This window comes from Lissotriton helveticus, chromosome 6 (genome assembly GCF_964261635.1).
Source record: "Lissotriton helveticus chromosome 6, aLisHel1.1, whole genome shotgun sequence".
Taxonomy (NCBI): domain Eukaryota; kingdom Metazoa; phylum Chordata; class Amphibia; order Caudata; family Salamandridae; genus Lissotriton; species Lissotriton helveticus.
The window spans coordinates 1753808934-1753828707 of record NC_136067.1 but is presented as its reverse complement, the minus strand read 5'-3'; the positions used below and the strand labels follow the sequence as shown (position 1 = coordinate 1753828707).

Below are 19774 nucleotides of genomic sequence, written 5' to 3'. Positions count from 1 at the left end.
ATGTGGGTGAAGGCCTCATCTCGCCCGGCAACCGCTCGGGAAATTGAGGCCCCGCTCTAATGTGTAGAAAAAAGGAGGGGGGACACAGTTAGCACAAAGTTCAGCCATGTCCCAGCCAGTCGCTATACACAAACACCAATGTACGTGTGATAGACACCCCACTAGCTTGCCGTGAGCCACCCTCGCCACTGAGTCAACATTAATTGTTATCCTAATTACTACTTTTTTTGTGCTAGGCTTTATTATTAAGTTGAAAGTTGATAGCCTAGAGACTGGGATAGTGATAAGGCCAGTAACGACCATATGACACCTCATGACTAATTACATACAGAACCTCGAGAGTACTGTGAATAGATAATATCACTGTGATGTTGTTGTTCAAGGTACGGTGGAAGGAAGACCCCAATCTTAAGGCGTTTCCTTAAATAGCGCTGTAAATCGTAAAGTTGGAGGGCAGCAAAGGCCAGCCAACACACTGAAATACGGCCTGTTAAACACCCATATGTAATATCACAAATGTCGTAGGGACTGTTAGCTACCAAAGTTGCCTACACAAATAGTGGTAATGAGTGCTAGGCTGATAAAACTAGCAACTCTAAAAGCTCACCTGTCCGTCGGTGCCCGTCGCTCTCAATCGAGCGGAAGGGGAGGCACCGACGAGTTCCAAGCATCTGGTTTAAATGCGTATGGCTTCACCTGTAATTGACCAATTGCAGCAACTGCTGTGCTTGTTTGCCCATGAGTCCGCCCCTACGCATTGTGACTCGTAGGAAGCGGAAGGGTAGGCTCACCTGTGTATCACCGGGAGCGAGCACGGGAGTCAGGTCAGTAGCGTCTAGCACTGATCTCGTCGCGCATGCGCAGGGGTGTTGGAATTCGGAGACCACTAACCCATCGCGCATGCGCTGAAAGGAGACTGCAAGAGTAATTGAAAAATATCTTATCTAGCACAGTAATACGAAGATGCAACTGTGTTGAATATGGGGGCTGAGTTTACCCCTATCCAGTAAACGTCGATCATAATGAATCCCCGTGAGTTTCAGGGACATAGAGAAATAGTCCTTCATGTCACCATAGACCATTTCGGTCAGTATATCGTGTACAGCTGGAAAAAGGCAAAGTGCTGGGGATAACAGTATCAAAGTAGTGTGTACTCAGACCCAAATGATGGGATAAGTCTAGTTAACTATCCTCATTAAAGACAATGACAAAGGACACATTATCTAGATGTTTAACCAAAAAGAGGTGTAACAACGGAGTATTAGGGTCAAAAATGTTGAGAAGAGGTGGCGAGTGGGCCGGCAAGCAGAAGGGGTCACACTCAATTACATTGGGTGAGCATTAATGATGCAAACAACACCCATAGGTTTGCATCTGAAAAAAGACCCACAACACGAAGTTGCTCTAAATACTCAAAACACAAAAATTTACAGAGGGTCAAAGGGGTAATAATTTAACGACCTGTCACCTCATGCCCCTAGACTAAGGTAGACCAACAAAAAGAGAAGACCAGGTCCAAATGGATGTGTTCTCATGATTGGTGTAAGAGGATCACACGGATACGTGTGTGGGAAAGTGTGTTGCGTCACAATGGGCTGAAAAGTCCCATCAGACCGCCCTCGTGACGGTATATCATCATGTGGGGAAAAGGGGCAACAGCTCAGTGTACCGCCCATGCCCTCAAAAGATGGTACGGAATTGGAAAACGGTACCTGTAGCCTCAATTGTGCGCAACCTTCAATACAAAAAAATGCAGTGCTTAAAGAAAAAGTGCTTGGTTAAAAATGACTACCTAAACTGAAAAACATTTGTCTTTGAGGATAAGTGTAGGTGTCAAGATTAAAAACCCGCGCATGGTAGTCAAAAGGTGAGACTACATTTGAGCGCTGTGCAGTATGGTCGACTAGTTTCAGCTAGATGGAGTTTTTCTCCAGCTTTCTTCAGGACCTTATAAAATAGTTAGCTACTGCAATACAGTGTGAATAGATATTTAGACACAAGTGCAAACACATTGGTTTCACACCACAGCGTATAATGTACTTATGGGAAGACAATTTTCCCAAAAACTTAGAACCTCAGTATCCACTTTGGGCAGGAAAAGAATCTTCTTCCTGTGTAAAAAAACAGAAAATACCATGTATCCATTAACACACAAGAGTCAGCATGACCCAAAAAAACCATCAAGACAAAACACACCTGCGAGAACAATTGGCGTTCCGCAACAGATAAGCATATTAGCTTCATCATGAGGAGGCTTTTCCTCCTAATGATACTCACCCAGCTTTATGTGGGTGAAGGCCTCATCTCGCCCGGCAACCGCTCGGGAAATTGAGGCCCCGCTCTAATGTGTAGAAAAAAGGAGGGGGGACACAGTTAGCACAAAGTTCAGCCATGTCCCAGCCAGTCGCTATACACAAACACCAATGTACGTGTGATAGACACCCCACTAGCTTGCCGTGAGCCACCCTCGCCACTGAGTCAACATTAATTGTTATCCTAATTACTACTTTTTTTGTGCTAGGCTTTATTATTAAGTTGAAAGTTGATAGCCTAGAGACTGGGATAGTGATAAGGCCAGTAACGACCATATGACACCTCATCACTAATTATATACAGAACCTCGAGAGTACTGTGAATAGATAATATCACTGTGATGTTGTTGTTCAAGGTACGGTGGAAGGAAGACCCCAATCTTAAGGCGTTTCCTTAAATAGCGCTGTAAATCGTAAAGTTGGAGGGCAGCAAAGGCCAGCCAACACACTGAAATACGGCCTGTTAAACACCCATATGTAATATCACAAATGTCGTAGGGACTGTTAGCTACCAAAGTTGCCTACACAAATAGTGGTAATGAGTGCTAGGCTGATAAAACTAGCAACTCTAAAAGCTCACCTGTCCGTCGGTGCCCGTCGCTCTCAATCGAGCGGAAGGGGAGGCACCGACGAGTTCCAAGCATCTGGTTTAAATGCGTATGGCTTCACCTGTAATTGACCAATTGCAGCAACTGCTGTGCTTGTTTGCCCATGAGTCCGCCCCTACGCATTGTGACTCGTAGGAAGCGGAAGGGTAGGCTCACCTGTGTATCACCGGGAGCGAGCACGGGAGTCAGGTCAGTAGCGTCTAGCACTGATCTCGTCGCGCATGCGCAGGGGTGTTGGAATTCGGAGACCACTAACCCATCGCGCATGCGCTGAAAGGAGACTGCAAGAGTAATTGAAAAACATCTTATCTAGCACAGTAATACGAAGATGCAACTGTGTTGAATATGGGGGCTGAGTTTACCCCTATCCAGTAAACGTCGATCATAATGAATCCCCGTGAGTTTCAGGGACATAGAGAAATAGTCCTTCATGTCACCATAGACCATTTCGGTCAGTATATCGTGTACAGCTGGAAAAAGGCAAAGTGCTGGGGATAACAGTATCAAAGTAGTGTGTACTCAGACCCAAATGATGGGATAAGTCTAGTTAACTATCCTCATTCAAGACAATGACAAAGGACACATTATCTAGATGTTTAACCAAAAAGAGGTGTAACAACGGAGTATTAGGGTCAAAAATGTGGAGAAGAGGTGGCGAGTGGGCCGGCAAGCAGAAGGGGTCACACTCAATTACATTGGGTGAGCATTAATGATGCAAACAACACCCATAGGTTTGCATCTGAAAAAAGACCCGCAACACGAAGTTGCTCTAAATACTCAAAACACAAAAATTTACAGAGGGTCAAAGGGGTAATAATTTAACGACCTGTCACCTCATGCCCCTAGACTAAGGTAGACCAACAAAAAGAGAAGACCAGGTCCAAATGGATGTGTTCTCATGATTGGTGTAAGAGGATCACACGGATACGTGTGTGGGAAAGTGTGTTGCGTCACAATGGGCTGAAAAGTCCCATCAGACCGCCCTCGTGACGGTATATCATCATGTGGGGAAAAGGGGCAACAGCTCAGTGTACCGCCCATGCCCTCAAAAGATGGTACGGAATTGGAAAACGGTACCTGTAGCCTCAATTGTGCGCAACCTTCAATACAAAAAAATGCAGTGCTTAAAGAAAAAGTGCTTGGTTAAAAATGACTACCTAAACTGAAAAACATTTGTCTTTGAGGATAAGTGTAGGTGTCAAGATTAAAAACCCGCGCATGGTAGTCAAAAGGTGAGACTACATTTGAGCGCTGTGCAGTATGGTCGACTAGTTTCAGCTAGATGGAGTTTTTCTCCAGCTTTCTTCAGGACCTTATAAAATAGTTAGCTACTGCAATACAGTGTGAATAGATATTTAGACACAAGTGCAAACACATTGGTTTCACACCACAGCGTATAATGTACTTATGGGAAGACAATTTTCCCAAAAACTTAGAACCTCAGTATCCACTTTGGGCAGGAAAAGAATCTTCTTCCTGTGTAAAAAAACAGAAAATACCATGTATCCATTAACACACAAGAGTCAGCATGACCCAAAAAAACCATCAAGACAAAACACACCTGCGAGAACAATTGGCGTTCCGCAACAGATAAGCATATTAGCTTCATCATGAGGAGGCTTTTCCTCCTAATGATACACACCCAGCTTTATGTGGGTGAAGGCCTCATCTCGCCCGGCAACCGCTCGGGAAATTGAGGCCCCGCTCTAATGTGTAGAAAAAAGGAGGGGGGACACAGTTAGCACAAAGTTCAGCCATGTCCCAGCCAGTCGCTATACACAAACACCAATGTACGTGTGATAGACACCCCACTAGCTTGCCGTGAGCCACCCTCGCCACTGAGTCAACATTAATTGTTATCCTAATTACTACTTTTTTTGTGCTAGGCTTTATTATTAAGTTGAAAGTTGATAGCCTAGAGACTGGGATAGTGATAAGGCCAGTAACGACCATATGACACCTCATCACTAATTACATACAGAACCTCGAGAGTACTGTGAATAGATAATATCACTGTGATGTTGTTGTTCAAGGTACGGTGGAAGGAAGACCCCAATCTTAAGGCGTTTCCTTAAATAGCGCTGTAAATCGTAAAGTTGGAGGGCAGCAAAGGCCAGCCAACACACTGAAATACGGCCTGTTAAACACCCATATGTAATATCACAAATGTCGTAGGGACTGTTAGCTACCAAAGTTGCCTACACAAATAGTGGTAATGAGTGCTAGGCTGATAAAACTAGCAACTCTAAAAGCTCACCTGTCCGTCGGTGCCCGTCGCTCTCAATCGAGCGGAAGGGGAGGCACCGACGAGTTCCAAGCATCTGGTTTAAATGCGTATGGCTTCACCTGTAATTGACCAATTGCAGCAACTGCTGTGCTTGTTTGCCCATGAGTCCGCCCCTACGCATTGTGACTCGTAGGAAGCGGAAGGGTAGGCTCACCTGTGTATCACCGGGAGCGAGCACGGGAGTCAGGTCAGTAGCGTCTAGCACTGATCTCGTCGCGCATGCGCAGGGGTGTTGGAATTCGGAGACCACTAACCCATCGCGCATGCGCTGAAAGGAGACTGCAAGAGTAATTGAAAAACATCTTATCTAGCACAGTAATACGAAGATGCAACTGTGTTGAATATGGGGGCTGAGTTTACCCCTATCCAGTAAACGTCGATCATAATGAATCCCCGTGAGTTTCAGGGACATAGAGAAATAGTCCTTCATGTCACCATAGACCATTTCGGTCAGTATATCGTGTACAGCTGGAAAAAGGCAAAGTGCTGGGGATAACAGTATCAAAGTAGTGTGTACTCAGACCCAAATGATGGGATAAGTCTAGTTAACTATCCTCATTAAAGACAATGACAAAGGACACATTATCTAGATGTTTAACCAAAAAGAGGTGTAACAACGGAGTATTAGGGTCAAAAATGTTGAGAAGAGGTGGCGAGTGGGCCGGCAAGCAGAAGGGGTCACACTCAATTACATTGGGTGAGCATTAATGATGCAAACAACACCCATAGGTTTGCATCTGAAAAAAGACCCGCAACACGAAGTTGCTCTAAATACTCAAAACACAAAAATTTACAGAGGGTCAAAGGGGTAATAATTTAACGACCTGTCACCTCATGCCCCTAGACTAAGGTAGACCAACAAAAAGAGAAGACCAGGTCCAAATGGATGTGTTCTCATGATTGGTGTAAGAGGATCACACGGATACGTGTGTGGGAAAGTGTGTTGCGTCACAATGGGCTGAAAAGTCCCATCAGACCGCCCTCGTGACGGTATATCATCATGTGGGGAAAAGGGGCAACAGCTCAGTGTACCGCCCATGCCCTCAAAAGATGGTACGGAATTGGAAAACGGTACCTGTAGCCTCAATTGTGCGCAACCTTCAATACAAAAAAATGCAGTGCTTAAAGAAAAAGTGCTTGGTTAAAAATGACTACCTAAACTGAAAAACATTTGTCTTTGAGGATAAGTGTAGGTGTCAAGATTAAAAACCCGCGCATGGTAGTCAAAAGGTGAGACTACATTTGAGCGCTGTGCAGTATGGTCGACTAGTTTCAGCTAGATGGAGTTTTTCTCCAGCTTTCTTCAGGACCTTATAAAATAGTTAGCTACTGCAATACAGTGTGAATAGATATTTAGACACAAGTGCAAACACATTGGTTTCACACCACAGCATATAATGTACTTATGGGAAGACAATTTTCCCAAAAACTTAGAACCTCAGTATCCACTTTGGGCAGGAAAAGAATCTTCTTCCTGTGTAAAAAAACAGAAAATACCATGTATCCATTAACACACAAGAGTCAGCATGACCCAAAAAAACCATCAAGACAAAACACACCTGCGAGAACAATTGGCGTTCCGCAACAGATAAGCATATTAGCTTCATCATGAGGAGGCTTTTCCTCCTAATGATACACACCCAGCTTTATGTGGGTGAAGGCCTCATCTCGCCCGGCAACCGCTCGGGAAATTGAGGCCCCGCTCTAATGTGTAGAAAAAAGGAGGGGGGACACAGTTAGCACAAAGTTCAGCCATGTCCCAGCCAGTCGCTATACACAAACACCAATGTACGTGTGATAGACACCCCACTAGCTTGCCGTGAGCCACCCTCGCCACTGAGTCAACATTAATTGTTATCCTAATTACTACTTTTTTTGTGCTAGGCTTTATTATTAAGTTGAAAGTTGATAGCCTAGAGACTGGGATAGTGATAAGGCCAGTAACGACCATATGACACCTCATCACTAATTACATACAGAACCTCGAGAGTACTGTGAATAGATAATATCACTGTGATGTTGTTGTTCAAGGTACGGTGGAAGGAAGACCCCAATCTTAAGGCGTTTCCTTAAATAGCGCTGTAAATCGTAAAGTTGGAGGGCAGCAAAGGCCAGCCAACACACTGAAATACGGCCTGTTAAACACCCATATGTAATATCACAAATGTCGTAGGGACTGTTAGCTACCAAAGTTGCCTACACAAATAGTGGTAATGAGTGCTAGGCTGATAAAACTAGCAACTCTAAAAGCTCACCTGTCCGTCGGTGCCCGTCGCTCTCAATCGAGCGGAAGGGGAGGCACCGACGAGTTCCAAGCATCTGGTTTAAATGCGTATGGCTTCACCTGTAATTGACCAATTGCAGCAACTGCTGTGCTTGTTTGCCCATGAGTCCATATAGTATAGTGGACACTGCCTTAGGGCTGAAGGCCTACTGTAGGGGTGTAATCCCCTGGTTCCTCAGGATTGGGGCAGCGCTACGGCTTCACCCGTTTCTTAGCCCACAATAGAAGACAGAGAGGTAGGTTGTCGTAATCAGCTTTATTAAGCAATAAGTGGATAATCACGCGTAGTAACACTCAAACTATCAAGGTGTAGCAACAGCCCTGGGAAGGTCTATATTCCAACCGTCCTCTGCACGAATGCCGGTCCCGACATTCCCCAACAGAGGACCCCGTGCTAAGCAGTGGCCGACAATGCCACTCGATTAGAATCTGGTGATGTAATTCCACAGATCGTCCTCCGCATGAGTGTCGGTCCGGACACTCACCAACGGAGGGCAAGCACGCGTTGGAGGAGGGCTCCTTGATGCAACCGTGTCCTCACACTCGAAACCCTCGAGCGGGGACAGCGTCAAAGTTTTGGCAGCCTTAGCGTCTCACACGCTCGATAAACCCTCGAGCGGGGACAGCGTCAAAGTTGGCAGCCTTAGCGTCTCACACGCTCGATAAACCCTCGAGCGGGGACTGCGTCAAAGTTTGGCAGCCTTAGCGTCTCACACGCTCGATAAACCCTCGAGCGGGGACTGAGGCTCGCTTGCTCGAATACCCTCGAGCTGGGACTGCAACAGAATTCACAGAAGCTCTCGGCTTCCTTTCCGCTCGATAACCCTCGAGCGGGGACTGTGAAAAGGAAACAAGGAAGGTCGAGCAGTTCTCTCTCCGTCAACCTCGAGCGGAGGTTTAACAACAATGAGGGTGAGCGTTCCGTGGCTCACGCACCCTCGAGCGGGGACAGGAAGTCTTTGGACATAGGCGTTTATCCCACGGCTTACCCGTTCTAGCGGCTCACTGTCGGTATCCTTGGATAGTCGTTGGGGCTCTCCCTCCGCACGACTCGGGGAAGGGTTCTGCCACAGGAACTCAAAATATCCGACGCCGCGTCCCGCCACCGCTGTTTGTTTTAAGGCGGCGCCGGCATCCGTCCCGCGCTGTGCCCTCCTGGGTATCGTAGTTCTTGTGGAGGGCGTCTCGGGATTTGTAGTTCTGAGAACGGATCGCTCCGGTTGCAGGACTGAACCGCAGTGTGTCCTAACAAGGGGTGAGTTACTTATTTTGCATGCAGGGTTTATGGGCGTGGCATACAGGGACTACATTTGAGGTTGTACTCCAGGTTTTCGCAACTGCTGACAGATGCTGCATTCTGAGCAAGTGAGAGCAAGCGTGAGGAGGTGGAAGACGCTGCGTTGCTCCTCGCCATTCTCGCTGCTCTCATCCTGTTTTTACCCTGCGCTTTAAGGGTGAAGATCCGTTGAGGCCCGCAAATGCTTCCCGCGGCCCCTACGGCCCTCTAGCTTGTAGCTTGCAGCTGCGGGCTTGCAGCTTTCGCAGGCTCTTGCGGGCTCTTGGACTTTGTTCTGGTGGTATACTGCCAGTACAGCCTGGAGCAGGTGCACGGTGTGCCACAGGGAGCGCGGCGGTGGTGAAACAAGAACGAGCCAGGAGATGAGTGCTGAGGAGCCGGGGCAAAGCGTGTGCATAATGTGAGTGGGCGCCGTATCAATCCCTCAGTAACAGCAATAGTTCCCAAAATCGATCTCCCTGACCGCTCCGGCGCACATCTGAACGTGTCTGGACGAGAGGGTCAATGTAGGCACCCGAGTAGAAAAGGGTTTTGGCAAGCGCAAGCGTGGCTGCCTTTAGCACGGCAGCCTCAGTGAAAGTGGCCCTAGGCGGTATCGCGGAGGCAGCCTGATTAGATCAGGTGCAGCCTGCGATCCGCCCTTGAGTGCCCCGCTTGCTCCACCGCTGCCTTATCCCCCTACTTGTTACCTGCACTTTCCCCGATTGGACCGGCCCGCCAACCTGGAGCTTCTGGATCAACGGCAGGGGGCCTGAACAATTTCTTTGCTATTTCCTTGCAGCCTCACCACCACTTCCACACCACTATCACTGTTCCTCTGCAGGATTTCATAGCATCAGCATCCACATTTGTTGAACTTCAGTAGTTCTGGTAGCTTTGCCGCCACAGCCCCCACTTGGAAAGTTAAAGGGGGTCCAGCTAGGCACAACTGAGCCATTACAGCCCTCAGCCCTCAGCCCACAGCCTCATACAGTCCACATACATAGACCAACTGACAAGTTGGACATCGGGGCTACGAGCCATGAGATCGGGCAGAGTAAGAAAAGCCCCAACGAAACCAAAACCCAATCGACAATCGCAATCCAAAGCAACCAAACAGAAGAACGAGGGCAGGAGAGGTCCTAGAGACACTAGCCCACTGGATCTTGACTTTGATAGTCACAAGATAAAACGTGAAAAGTTTGATGACACGCAAAATAACTCAACGGCTAATATAACACACAGTCCTCAGAACAGCTTGCATCCTAAGGTCGCTAACAACAACGTCTTCTTACCCCGGAAGGCAGTAAGGAAGCAGTAAGGGAAAACAAAATCAATATGAGTCTGGGTCTGGAAGAATAGGATCTTATCAGGGCAGTAGGAACACCCTTGTTCCTTCCAGCTTAAAATATATAAAAATTTCTCCTTCCTGAAAAATCCCAGAACAGTAATATTTTCAAAAAGTGCCACCATGGAAGGGTTGCAATGTCCTCTTTTACCCCTAGTTCCACACATCCTTGATCAAAAGTTACATCCACTGGCAGCGAAGGAAACCATTGCACAAATTCATCTTAATAGCAGACTTCAAGTAAGTCCTCAATCCAAAACCAAGGGGATTTACGACGTAAGGCAAGCAGTCGAAGAATCAAATACATCATGAACAAATAAGGAGCATGATTTTGACCAATGGAACATTAACTTGCTCACCAGAAGGACAACAAAAATGAGCATGCCACAATCAAAATAATACCTTGTACTCTCAACTATTTAGGCCAGCATCTGAGGATCCATTAGAGTCAGCAATTTTAATACCTGACCAGCAAGGCGGATCAACATCAGGTTCAGAACCTCAGAATCCTCAACCTTCCCCTTATATTGCCGAGACTACTCTAGGTGAAGGTGCTTACATTTTACTTCAACAAACTAGGTCTGACATGGGACCTGCCCTAAAGCTTCATCAATGCCTCTCACTGGCAGTAGACCAGATGGAGGAGCGTAAACAAAGGAAACCGGTATTACAACTAAATAACTCTCTCCAACAATCCTCATCACCCACCAGCTCGGATGAAATATTGCCTGTGGTAGGCTTACTGGTATCTGGCAAACCTAATGAAACGTCACACTCAGTGCAAGGACAGCTGCCCTCAAATGAAGACCAATCTGCTTCCAATGGCTACACGTCCTTCTTAGCCCCCCAAGAGTGGGAGAAACTAGTCGCCTCTTATAGTCATGCCTCCAGTAATCCCCCAAAATTGCGCAGACAGGAAGAAGCAACATTAGTCACAATAAGAAAATTCTAATTTGGGAATGGTTACGAAGTACCGTGCAATACTCAACTGCTGCTTTGCAATATCAATCTCACAAACTGGACCTTCAGCTCACAGTTTTACAAACTCTAGCTGACTTCACCTCAGGGATTGATAGGAAGCTAGGCGACTTGAACGGCCTAATAAAGAGAGGGCAGGAAGCGGCTTCTAAAACACAGCCAGTGCAACAAGAATGTTCTTGCCCCCTAATTGTGGATAAATTACAAATGCTCAAAACAATACTGGGAAAGAAACAAGTTTCAAAACTGGGGAATAACCATGAAATAAATCCCAGAGCCATTATATCCAACACCTTTCCTTAGCACAAACGCAAACAATCCAAGTCTGACGACCTTTTCAGTCTTGAAAGGAGCAAGGAGCAGAACACCGGGCACAATGACTGAGGCCAACCTGCCAATCACCCTGTTACCAACTCAAGGTCTCCCTGCCCTATTATATCCTCTAACAAGTAACAACTGGACAGGCACATATCGGCAAATAACATCTGCATGTCCAACTGACAGGCGACGGTCGTAGCACAGCCACTGCAAACAGAAAGAGATGGAACCTCCATATGCATCTGGAACATTAATGGCTTTGTCTCTAAAATGTATGATCAGGAGATTCTAAACTATTTGAAAACCTTTGACATAATCCTGTTTCAAGAGACTTAGGAAGACAAGCCCGTTGATTTGCAAGGTTACACCTCCCGCTCCCTTCCGGCTACCAATGGATCTGTCTTTGGTTGCCGCTCGGGAGGCTTGCTGTTTCTAGCCTCAATAACTGAAATAGGAGAGTTTCTTCCTGTAAGAATACACTTAACACCTACAAGCTGTATTCAGGCTACAAAAGTAAAGCTCATGCTTAATCAGATCAAACAGGACATAAGAATAAGAATAAATGTTTATGTGCACCCTAAACAAAAATCAAAAGCAGTGAAGGAGCTGTTAACGGAGCTACAGAAAGTCATGGAAGAGGATGCAACTGACCTCATCATCCTGGCTGGTGACTTCAATATGCACTTTCTAGGGTTTACTCAGGATGACGACCCAACGCAGGAGCTCTCAGGCGCATGGGGTATCCCAATGCAAGGCCTAATAGAGACCACCTATCCTTCAAGGACTGCGAAGAATTTGCTCTGGGAATTGGAGCACTTATATATGAGAGCTCTAAAAGGCCGGCTTAAAGATGACAATCCACCATTAGCTATGTACCACTCGACTACAGTATCATCGCACCTAGACTACACCTTTACGACTCTGACTCGGTTCAATAAAATTGCTACCTTCAAGACTGGCAATAACACATTTAGCGATCATTTGCCACAAGAGTTGTGTCTTCAAACAAGACGCTGCCAAATACCAGAAGCTAGCAACTCTATTGTGCTGGATGAAACCAGTAATCTTAAAAGAATAAGGTGCAACTCTAACAACATAGAGGAAATAACATCAACAGCTAAAGCCCTATACAGCCAAGGAAGCGTTAACTTAGCCCAGCCCTTGGAAAGCTGAGAAAAGTTTGTTACATCCCTAGGAGAAAAAATCTCAAATAGCCAAGGCCTGAAACGAAGGAAAGTAGTTGCTACTCCAATCAACGTATCAAAGAGCCCAGTCTCAAAAAAATTAAAGCGAACCATGAACCGAATCTTAAAGCAACAACGCAAATCTCCAAATAACCAGAGTCTTCAAGGAACTCTACGCGAACTAAAGACATCGTTAAAACGGAGGAGATGGGTAAACAAAAGAGCAAAGGAAAACTAATCATGGGTGTGGGAGGGCAGGTTTGATAAACAGGCGTGGAGGCTGCAGTAGGGGTTTAGAAAAAGGTTTATTAACAATGGATGGAGTTGTGATAGGGCGTGAAGAATGTCCTTGTGGTCCTACGTCTTCTTCAGATGAGCTGGAAGGGCTGGATGTGGGCAAAGGTGTTTTGCTTCCTGCTTCCTCTGGACCGGGGTGATTACCCCAGAGGCTCATAGGAGTGAAGAAAAGAACAAAGAGAACCGTAAGTATGAGGTCTTGTACTAATGTGGTCGTTTTCTCCCTTCACCACACCTCAGTGCTCAAAGATTCTCTGGTGCCCGCAAAAATAGAGGGACGAAAGGTCAAGGATATTGCCCAACACCGGGATCTGTGTTTAGAACAGGGAGACATTACTTTTGGGGTTTCTTGCAATATGTGGCCAAAGATAAGGTGCTATAGGTTCCGTGCCCGTTCCTCCCTCCTCCCCGGTTCAGAAATCCACATTATCCCTCCCTCCCCTCTCAACACACCCTCGAGCCGTTTGTACTCACCGGCTCCCGCCGTAACTCTCCTGAGTCACGGCCGCTCCCCAGCCACCTCCGGACACCACCAGTCCTCGAACCAGCTTTCCTCTTCGTCTTCAGGATTCCCAGCTGTTCGGACGTCCGGCACGGTTTCACTGCTGCATTCGGGTCCCGCGCCTTCCTCTCTGTGCTCGGGTCCCGCGTCTTCTCCTCTGTACTCGGGTCCCGCGTCTTCTCCTCTGTACTCGGGTCCCGCGTCTTCTCCTCTTCCGCCTTCGTCTCCTACTCTCGCGCGCACACCTTCAACCGGCCCACCTTTCATTGGCTCCTGAATTCCTCTTCCTGGGCGTAAAGGCGGTACTCCCGGGTCAAGGCTATCTGCCTGATCCTGTAGAGAAACAGCAGAGGGACATGGATATCGTAGTCCGTGAGTTCGACGCTGTGCTGACATCCGCAGCTGGACACTCTTCCTTGGGGTATGTACCTGTACCTCCTCACATCGGGCAAAACTTCTCCATGATGCAAACCAGAAAAACAGCGCCAAATTCTGGCAATCAGTAAACAAACTGCAGCGGCATAGACTCCAACATCACTGAAGCTACCTGGGTTGCCTATCTTTTCAAACACTTCAACGATCAGGAACCAGAAACAGTCACTCCCCTGGTCTAGTCGAGATATGTTTGTGTCAACAAGTCAATAAGGGCAGGAACAAATCAGCACCACCCAAGCGATGTTGACAGTGGCCAACTCAGGCCGACGCAGCTGGAGTCGGCACTATCACCAAGCCCACACTGCCCACTGAGTGCAGTAGAAGAGGAAAATGGACCCTTGGCTAAAGCAATAAGGAAACAAATAGCCAGAGGTAGACGGGCGGGAGCACCTAGCCCAAACGGCATGCCACCAATGTTGTACAAACAGGATCCTGAATTTTGGTGTAACACTCTAGCTCCAGTGATAGGACTCTAAGAACTACAGCAATTCCAGAGTCATGGAGAGGCTCAATTATTAGCCCCATATATATAAGCAAGGAGGGAGGTCTCCTCCATTCAATTACCGCCTGATAACCCTTATAGATACTGAGGCCAAATACTATGCGGGGATTATATTAAATGATCTGGTTAGCTGGTCTTCGCATTATACCTATAACTCAAACAGGTTTCCGTCAAGGGCATGGAACTATATCTAACATCATGGCCTTAACTATGCTTATGGATGCTGCGAAGCAGGGCAAAAACCCACTATACCTCTGCTTGATAGACTACTCTGCTGCCTTCGATCCCGTTGACCGCGCCAGGCTCTGGCAAAAGCGGAACAGATGGGAGATACCACCACCCCTCTTAGACCAACTCATACAACTGCATACTAACACATGGATCAGAATTAAACTAGGCGCAGGGAAGCATCTCTCAAGTAGAATCACCACTACAAAGGGGTTAAAGTAAGGATGCGTCTTAGCCCCTTTGTTATTTAGCCTGTTTCTGGTGGACTTGCCAGCCGAACTGGCCAATTGCTCTTCACACACCCGAAGCTAGGTGGCAAGACATTGACAAACTTGCTATATGCTGACGACTTAGTTCTGAACAGTCAAACTTCTATTGGACTTCAGCACCTCCTATACGCAACTTACAAATTCTCGCAACAGAATGCTCTAAAAATAAACTTCACAAAATCACAAGAAGGCAAACCCTAGCTGGTATTTGGCCGGTAAATGTCAAGACCAAGTACAAACTATAAATATCTGGGCGTGCTCTTGGATCAAAATAACTCCTTTAAGCCGCAGTTGGAATCCCTACAAAGGAAGGGAGCTATGACCTACTTAGCACTAAAACCTTTGAAGAAGTTGCTGCCGGACCTAAAACTTGAACCCTTTTTAAAAGTCCTGCGAGCCAAATTGCAGCCAACGATCACTTATGGGTGTGGCTCTCTGACTGGAAGAGACGCAGCACTTCTTGATAGCGTAACCTCTTACAGAGCAATTTTCCAGCTTCCCAAATATGTTTCACCAGCCCAAATTAGGCTGGAATTTGGCCTCCAAAACCAGGCGACAGAACGAAAGGGAGCCTTTGTAAAAAGCTGGCATAAAATTAGAGCTCCTGTTATAGGGTTCTTGAATAATCAACTCTGGGTTCAGCTGCCCCGCACTGGAAAACTGCCAGCCAACGTGTACCTTCAGGAATCTATTTACACTTTAGATCTGACAGATGACTGGAACACCTCAATGGGCCACTCGGTTTTTAAAAAACTTGTAACAAAGTCAACAAGACTCATATCAGCTACAGAGGACAAGAAAGCAATATCCAAACGAGCTCATGGCTGGGTTGTGCTCAATAATTATGATGTCCTCAAACCCCAACCCTATCTCAAGGCCGGAATTAAGATTGCGCTTGGGAGTCGGTTCAAGCAATCCATTTTTACCGCCGTGGGAAGGATGTGGAGGAGACCAGCCTTGCCGTCTGTGCGTTTGCGACACGGAGAATCTGATTCACATCATATGTATCTGCAATAAGGTAAAGGACATACGGAAAACTCTGTTAAAACCATGGTTTAACCAGTACGGCGCAAGGTCCTGTAGGCAGGTGATGATGCTGTGTTTTAATCCAACTTTAGTTCAGCTAAACTGCCGCCTTACAAACTTTTTTGACCTAACAGCATTGAGACTGAAAAAATCTATTCGCAACAGTTAAGACCTAACCCGTACAATGGTTTTGGGCACTACATGAGTCAGTCCTGTAATGCGACACAAAGGCTTTTTTATATTGGCATCAGGTCATCTCAATCAGGGGTAACAGAGTGCCGCAATTTGTTGTACTGGAACATCTTGTTATCTTAAACAGATAGCTCTAACTAAACTGACTTTTAACAGACTGAGCATTAACTGTGTCAGTGATGCAAGTACCTACGAGATCTATTTTAAGTTGTTATGCATAAAACAAAGAAACTAGTTTTAAACTTTGTAATTTTTGTATTAGTGCAATATTTTTTGATTTTATCATCAATGTACTGTATGCAATGGTTTTAATTAATCAAGCATAATAAAATGTACTTACTTACACACAGGGATGTGGACCATGTCATGTTTTCACTTTTGTCTGCACCAAGACATGCTGCCTGGAGTGGCAGTCTGTATGTGTTTGTGAGGGTTCCTTTAGCGTGTCACAATTCATGCTGCAGCCCTTAAGGACTCTCTTTAGCCTCCTTGCCCTGGGTACCAAGGGTACCTTTTACTAGGGACTTACAGGTAGTACCAAAGGTATTGGCAATTGGGGAAACAATTGTACAGTTTGGGGAAAGAAATCTGGCACTGGGGACCTGGTTAGCACGAACCCAGTGCACTTCACTCGAAATCACATCAAATACCAGGCAAAAGTGGGGGTGACCATGTCAAAAAGGGGCATTTTACTACATCTTGTTTTTATTTTCAGTGACAAGGTACAAACAGCCTCCACAATGCAACATGTTACTATCGGATAATAGTCAACAAAAGAACTCGATTGCAAGCGCAAACCAACCTATAAAAAATGTATGATACACTCGCCCCGCTCCAGGGGAAAAGTAAGTGGATAAGGCCCTGCGGTTTTGAGACATGCCACTTCTTTCTCAAAAATAGAGCTATGTGCTTTGCTGCACTCTAGAAAAGACAGACACAGACATCTGGCTCACTTTTGCATGACCTCAGATCTACTGAGTTGCCCTTTGCTTATACATCTGTTATATTCTAAAGCGAATGTCTCTGTTCACATGAAAGCATGGTTCATCTCAGAGCTGCTATTCACAAAAGAATCAGTGTCCCAGACTACCTAATTTGAACAAAATAGTATTCATTATGCAATTCGCAGACAAGTTTAGGATAGTTTTCCGTTGAAGTATCACAGACGTACAGTGGAAACAATTTTATAAGATGACAAAAATGTTTCAAAAAATGTTAGATTTAATAATGCACAATAAAATTTGCGCAGCACATTGTTTACCCTTATAAGGCTAAGGCAAATATATTCAATCTGACACATCTAATGCCATATGCATTGCTCTTTTCTTTAACTTTAGGTTGAAATTGAAAAAAAATGGATTCCAATTGATGGAGAAGATCCAGAGAAAGCTGGCGAATGCATTACTCAATAGACGATACAGACAGACTTTAAGATGTGTCGCCTTTTAATTAACTAATGCTTTTCACAAACTGAAGCTTTTAACAGAAACCAAGTTGATTACATTTGATGACCGTTGGCTGAACTCGTTCCTGCTACTCTGTACAACAAATGTCACAGTTTGTTAATTTTTACAAGCGTTCGTGGTGATATGGAAAGGTTATATACTACTTTAACACAAGAATGAAATTGCTAAACTAATGTTCTTATGCGTTCTCCTGTCATTAACTGCGCAGAAGCAACAAATTCAGAAGTTAAAATGAGCAGAGCAGTTTGAAAAAAGTCATGTTAATGATGCTTTTATCATTCAAAGCTTGAGTTGTGTGTGTCTGTTGTTAGCTTTCATTTACAATCTCTCCATGGTCATTAGTAACTGGTAATGTAGGCAATCAGCAAACGACTAACAGGTGCAATCCTGCTGTTCAACAATAAACCGTAATGGCACTATTCTAATATAACTGTTTTATGCAAATTCGTAATGCCCTGTTGATTTTCTGTATACAATAGCGAATTCAGTGAACAAGCAGCACACTATAGAAGAGAACAACCTCAATACTTTTGGTCTGGTGAATTACAGCAGAGAGGAGACGGTTTAGCTTTTTATTCCAATTTACCTGCAAAAAATGTTGAAAATGAAGCCATATTTTTTATTGTATCAGTTAATGAATTCAGTGCCCTAGTACAGATCAATTACTCGAAAGGAAACCGCCAGAATTTAATGACTGCACTAAGAAATACTCTTACCCTACATGCTGGGTGAATTAGAAATGTACTTAACAGGATCTAAGAGAAATTACCCCACATTACCCTATTTATTTCAGAGGCACAATTGTACTAAACTAGATGCTCTTAAATCTTCAATTTAATTTGGTCGCAACAACAACATATTTCCTGGATTTGAAGACGGTTTAAAATGCTTCCTAGAAAGATGAACCAAGATACATGTTTTTTGCTTCGAAGTAATTATCTGATAAACATTTACAGGAAACTGAATGGTTGTGTTCCTACTGTAGACGTGTGTGCATTTCCAGATGAATCATCTACCGAAGCAAACAGGTTGCCATTTAAACCATGCAAAAGTAGAGTTTTCACTTCGGGGATGCGTGACGGTTCCATGATTTCAATATGCTTATGTGTGGCATTTCAGTTCCTTATGTGTGACACTTTGAGCTAAAGTTCATCGCAGGTAAAACAAAGCACTTCTTTCCAAAATTACAATTAGCCTGGACAAGACCTTAAACAAGTGCCTAGAGCCTGCTTCACATCTGAAATACACTTTGTCTATCTTTTCTTTTTGAATGTTGAAATATTAGGAGGTAAAATAGGCCTGTGTGTGTATCGCCTGTTGCTGAGGTTTGTGTGCAACTTCGACATTTGCAGGTTCACAGTCCTAGAAGGTGGACAGGGTGAGGAACTTACATAGATGGAAATGATGTAAGCCTCCAGAACTATCAATACCTCACCTTTGACGGTTACTAATACTAAAGTAGTAGCGATTTGAATAGCTTTATTCGTCAGATGAGTCATAAAAGCACATTATACATACAAACATACAGTCTAAAAACATAAATAATCCAGACCTAAAACATTTTAAGATGGGATTAAACATACAATAAGTGTCGAATAATAATGATAAATGACAATATCTTAAAATTCTATAAATGCTAGTTCAATAAAAATACAACATTACGCATTCACATTTCATAATTCCAGTTAATTATTAATCATCCGGGGTGACACTTGATCAACAACAATATGAGGGGCCTGTGGCAATGCCCTAGAGCGGATACACCAGGACCAACCCAAAAACTTGGCCATAGCTATTGACAATAATAGCGAGTAAAGTAGTAGCACCTAGCGACATTTGAACACACGGTGTGCATATATGAAGAGCATGCCGCGCTGCATGTGTCGTTGCCCTTTCTTGTTGTACAGGGTTCTGTCAATTTACTGGTACTGGCAAATCGTGACAGACTGCTGGCTGACCTCAGGGGCACTTAGAATTTACATGACTTACTTTTGGTGTGGTGGAGCAGGTAATGTGTCCATATCCATTAATCTGACCCCTGATGAGTGGCACTTGGCTGGGTTGCAAAACAAATGATGCATATCTTAATTTGCATGTCATGTCAGGAGAAACCCTTGCACCTAAACACACAAACACTGAAGAAAGACTGGAGACCAGTTTTCACATAAGTGTTCAAACATTTTCAACGATAAATATAATATAAAAGGCAAGTGTAGTGGTAGAGGGCACTATAAGAGTGGAGTGTGACACTCCGATGTAATA

At 45.0% G+C, this 19774-nt stretch overlaps 1 protein-coding gene across 2 annotated transcripts in view; it reads left to right on the top strand.

Annotated features, from left to right (window-relative positions):
* Window positions 1–17956, top strand: part of STON1 (stonin 1) — a 256242-nt gene extending 238286 nt beyond the window's left edge. For both annotated transcript variants that reach the window (XM_078649631.1, XM_078649632.1), the window contains exon 4: window positions 17384–17956. In XM_078649631.1, coding sequence (XP_078505757.1) covers window positions 17384–17458 — 75 coding nt within the window. In that variant the 3' untranslated portion in view covers window positions 17459–17956. The remainder of the gene's footprint in view (window positions 1–17383) is intronic.
* The last annotated feature ends 1818 nt before the right edge of the window (window positions 17957–19774 follow it).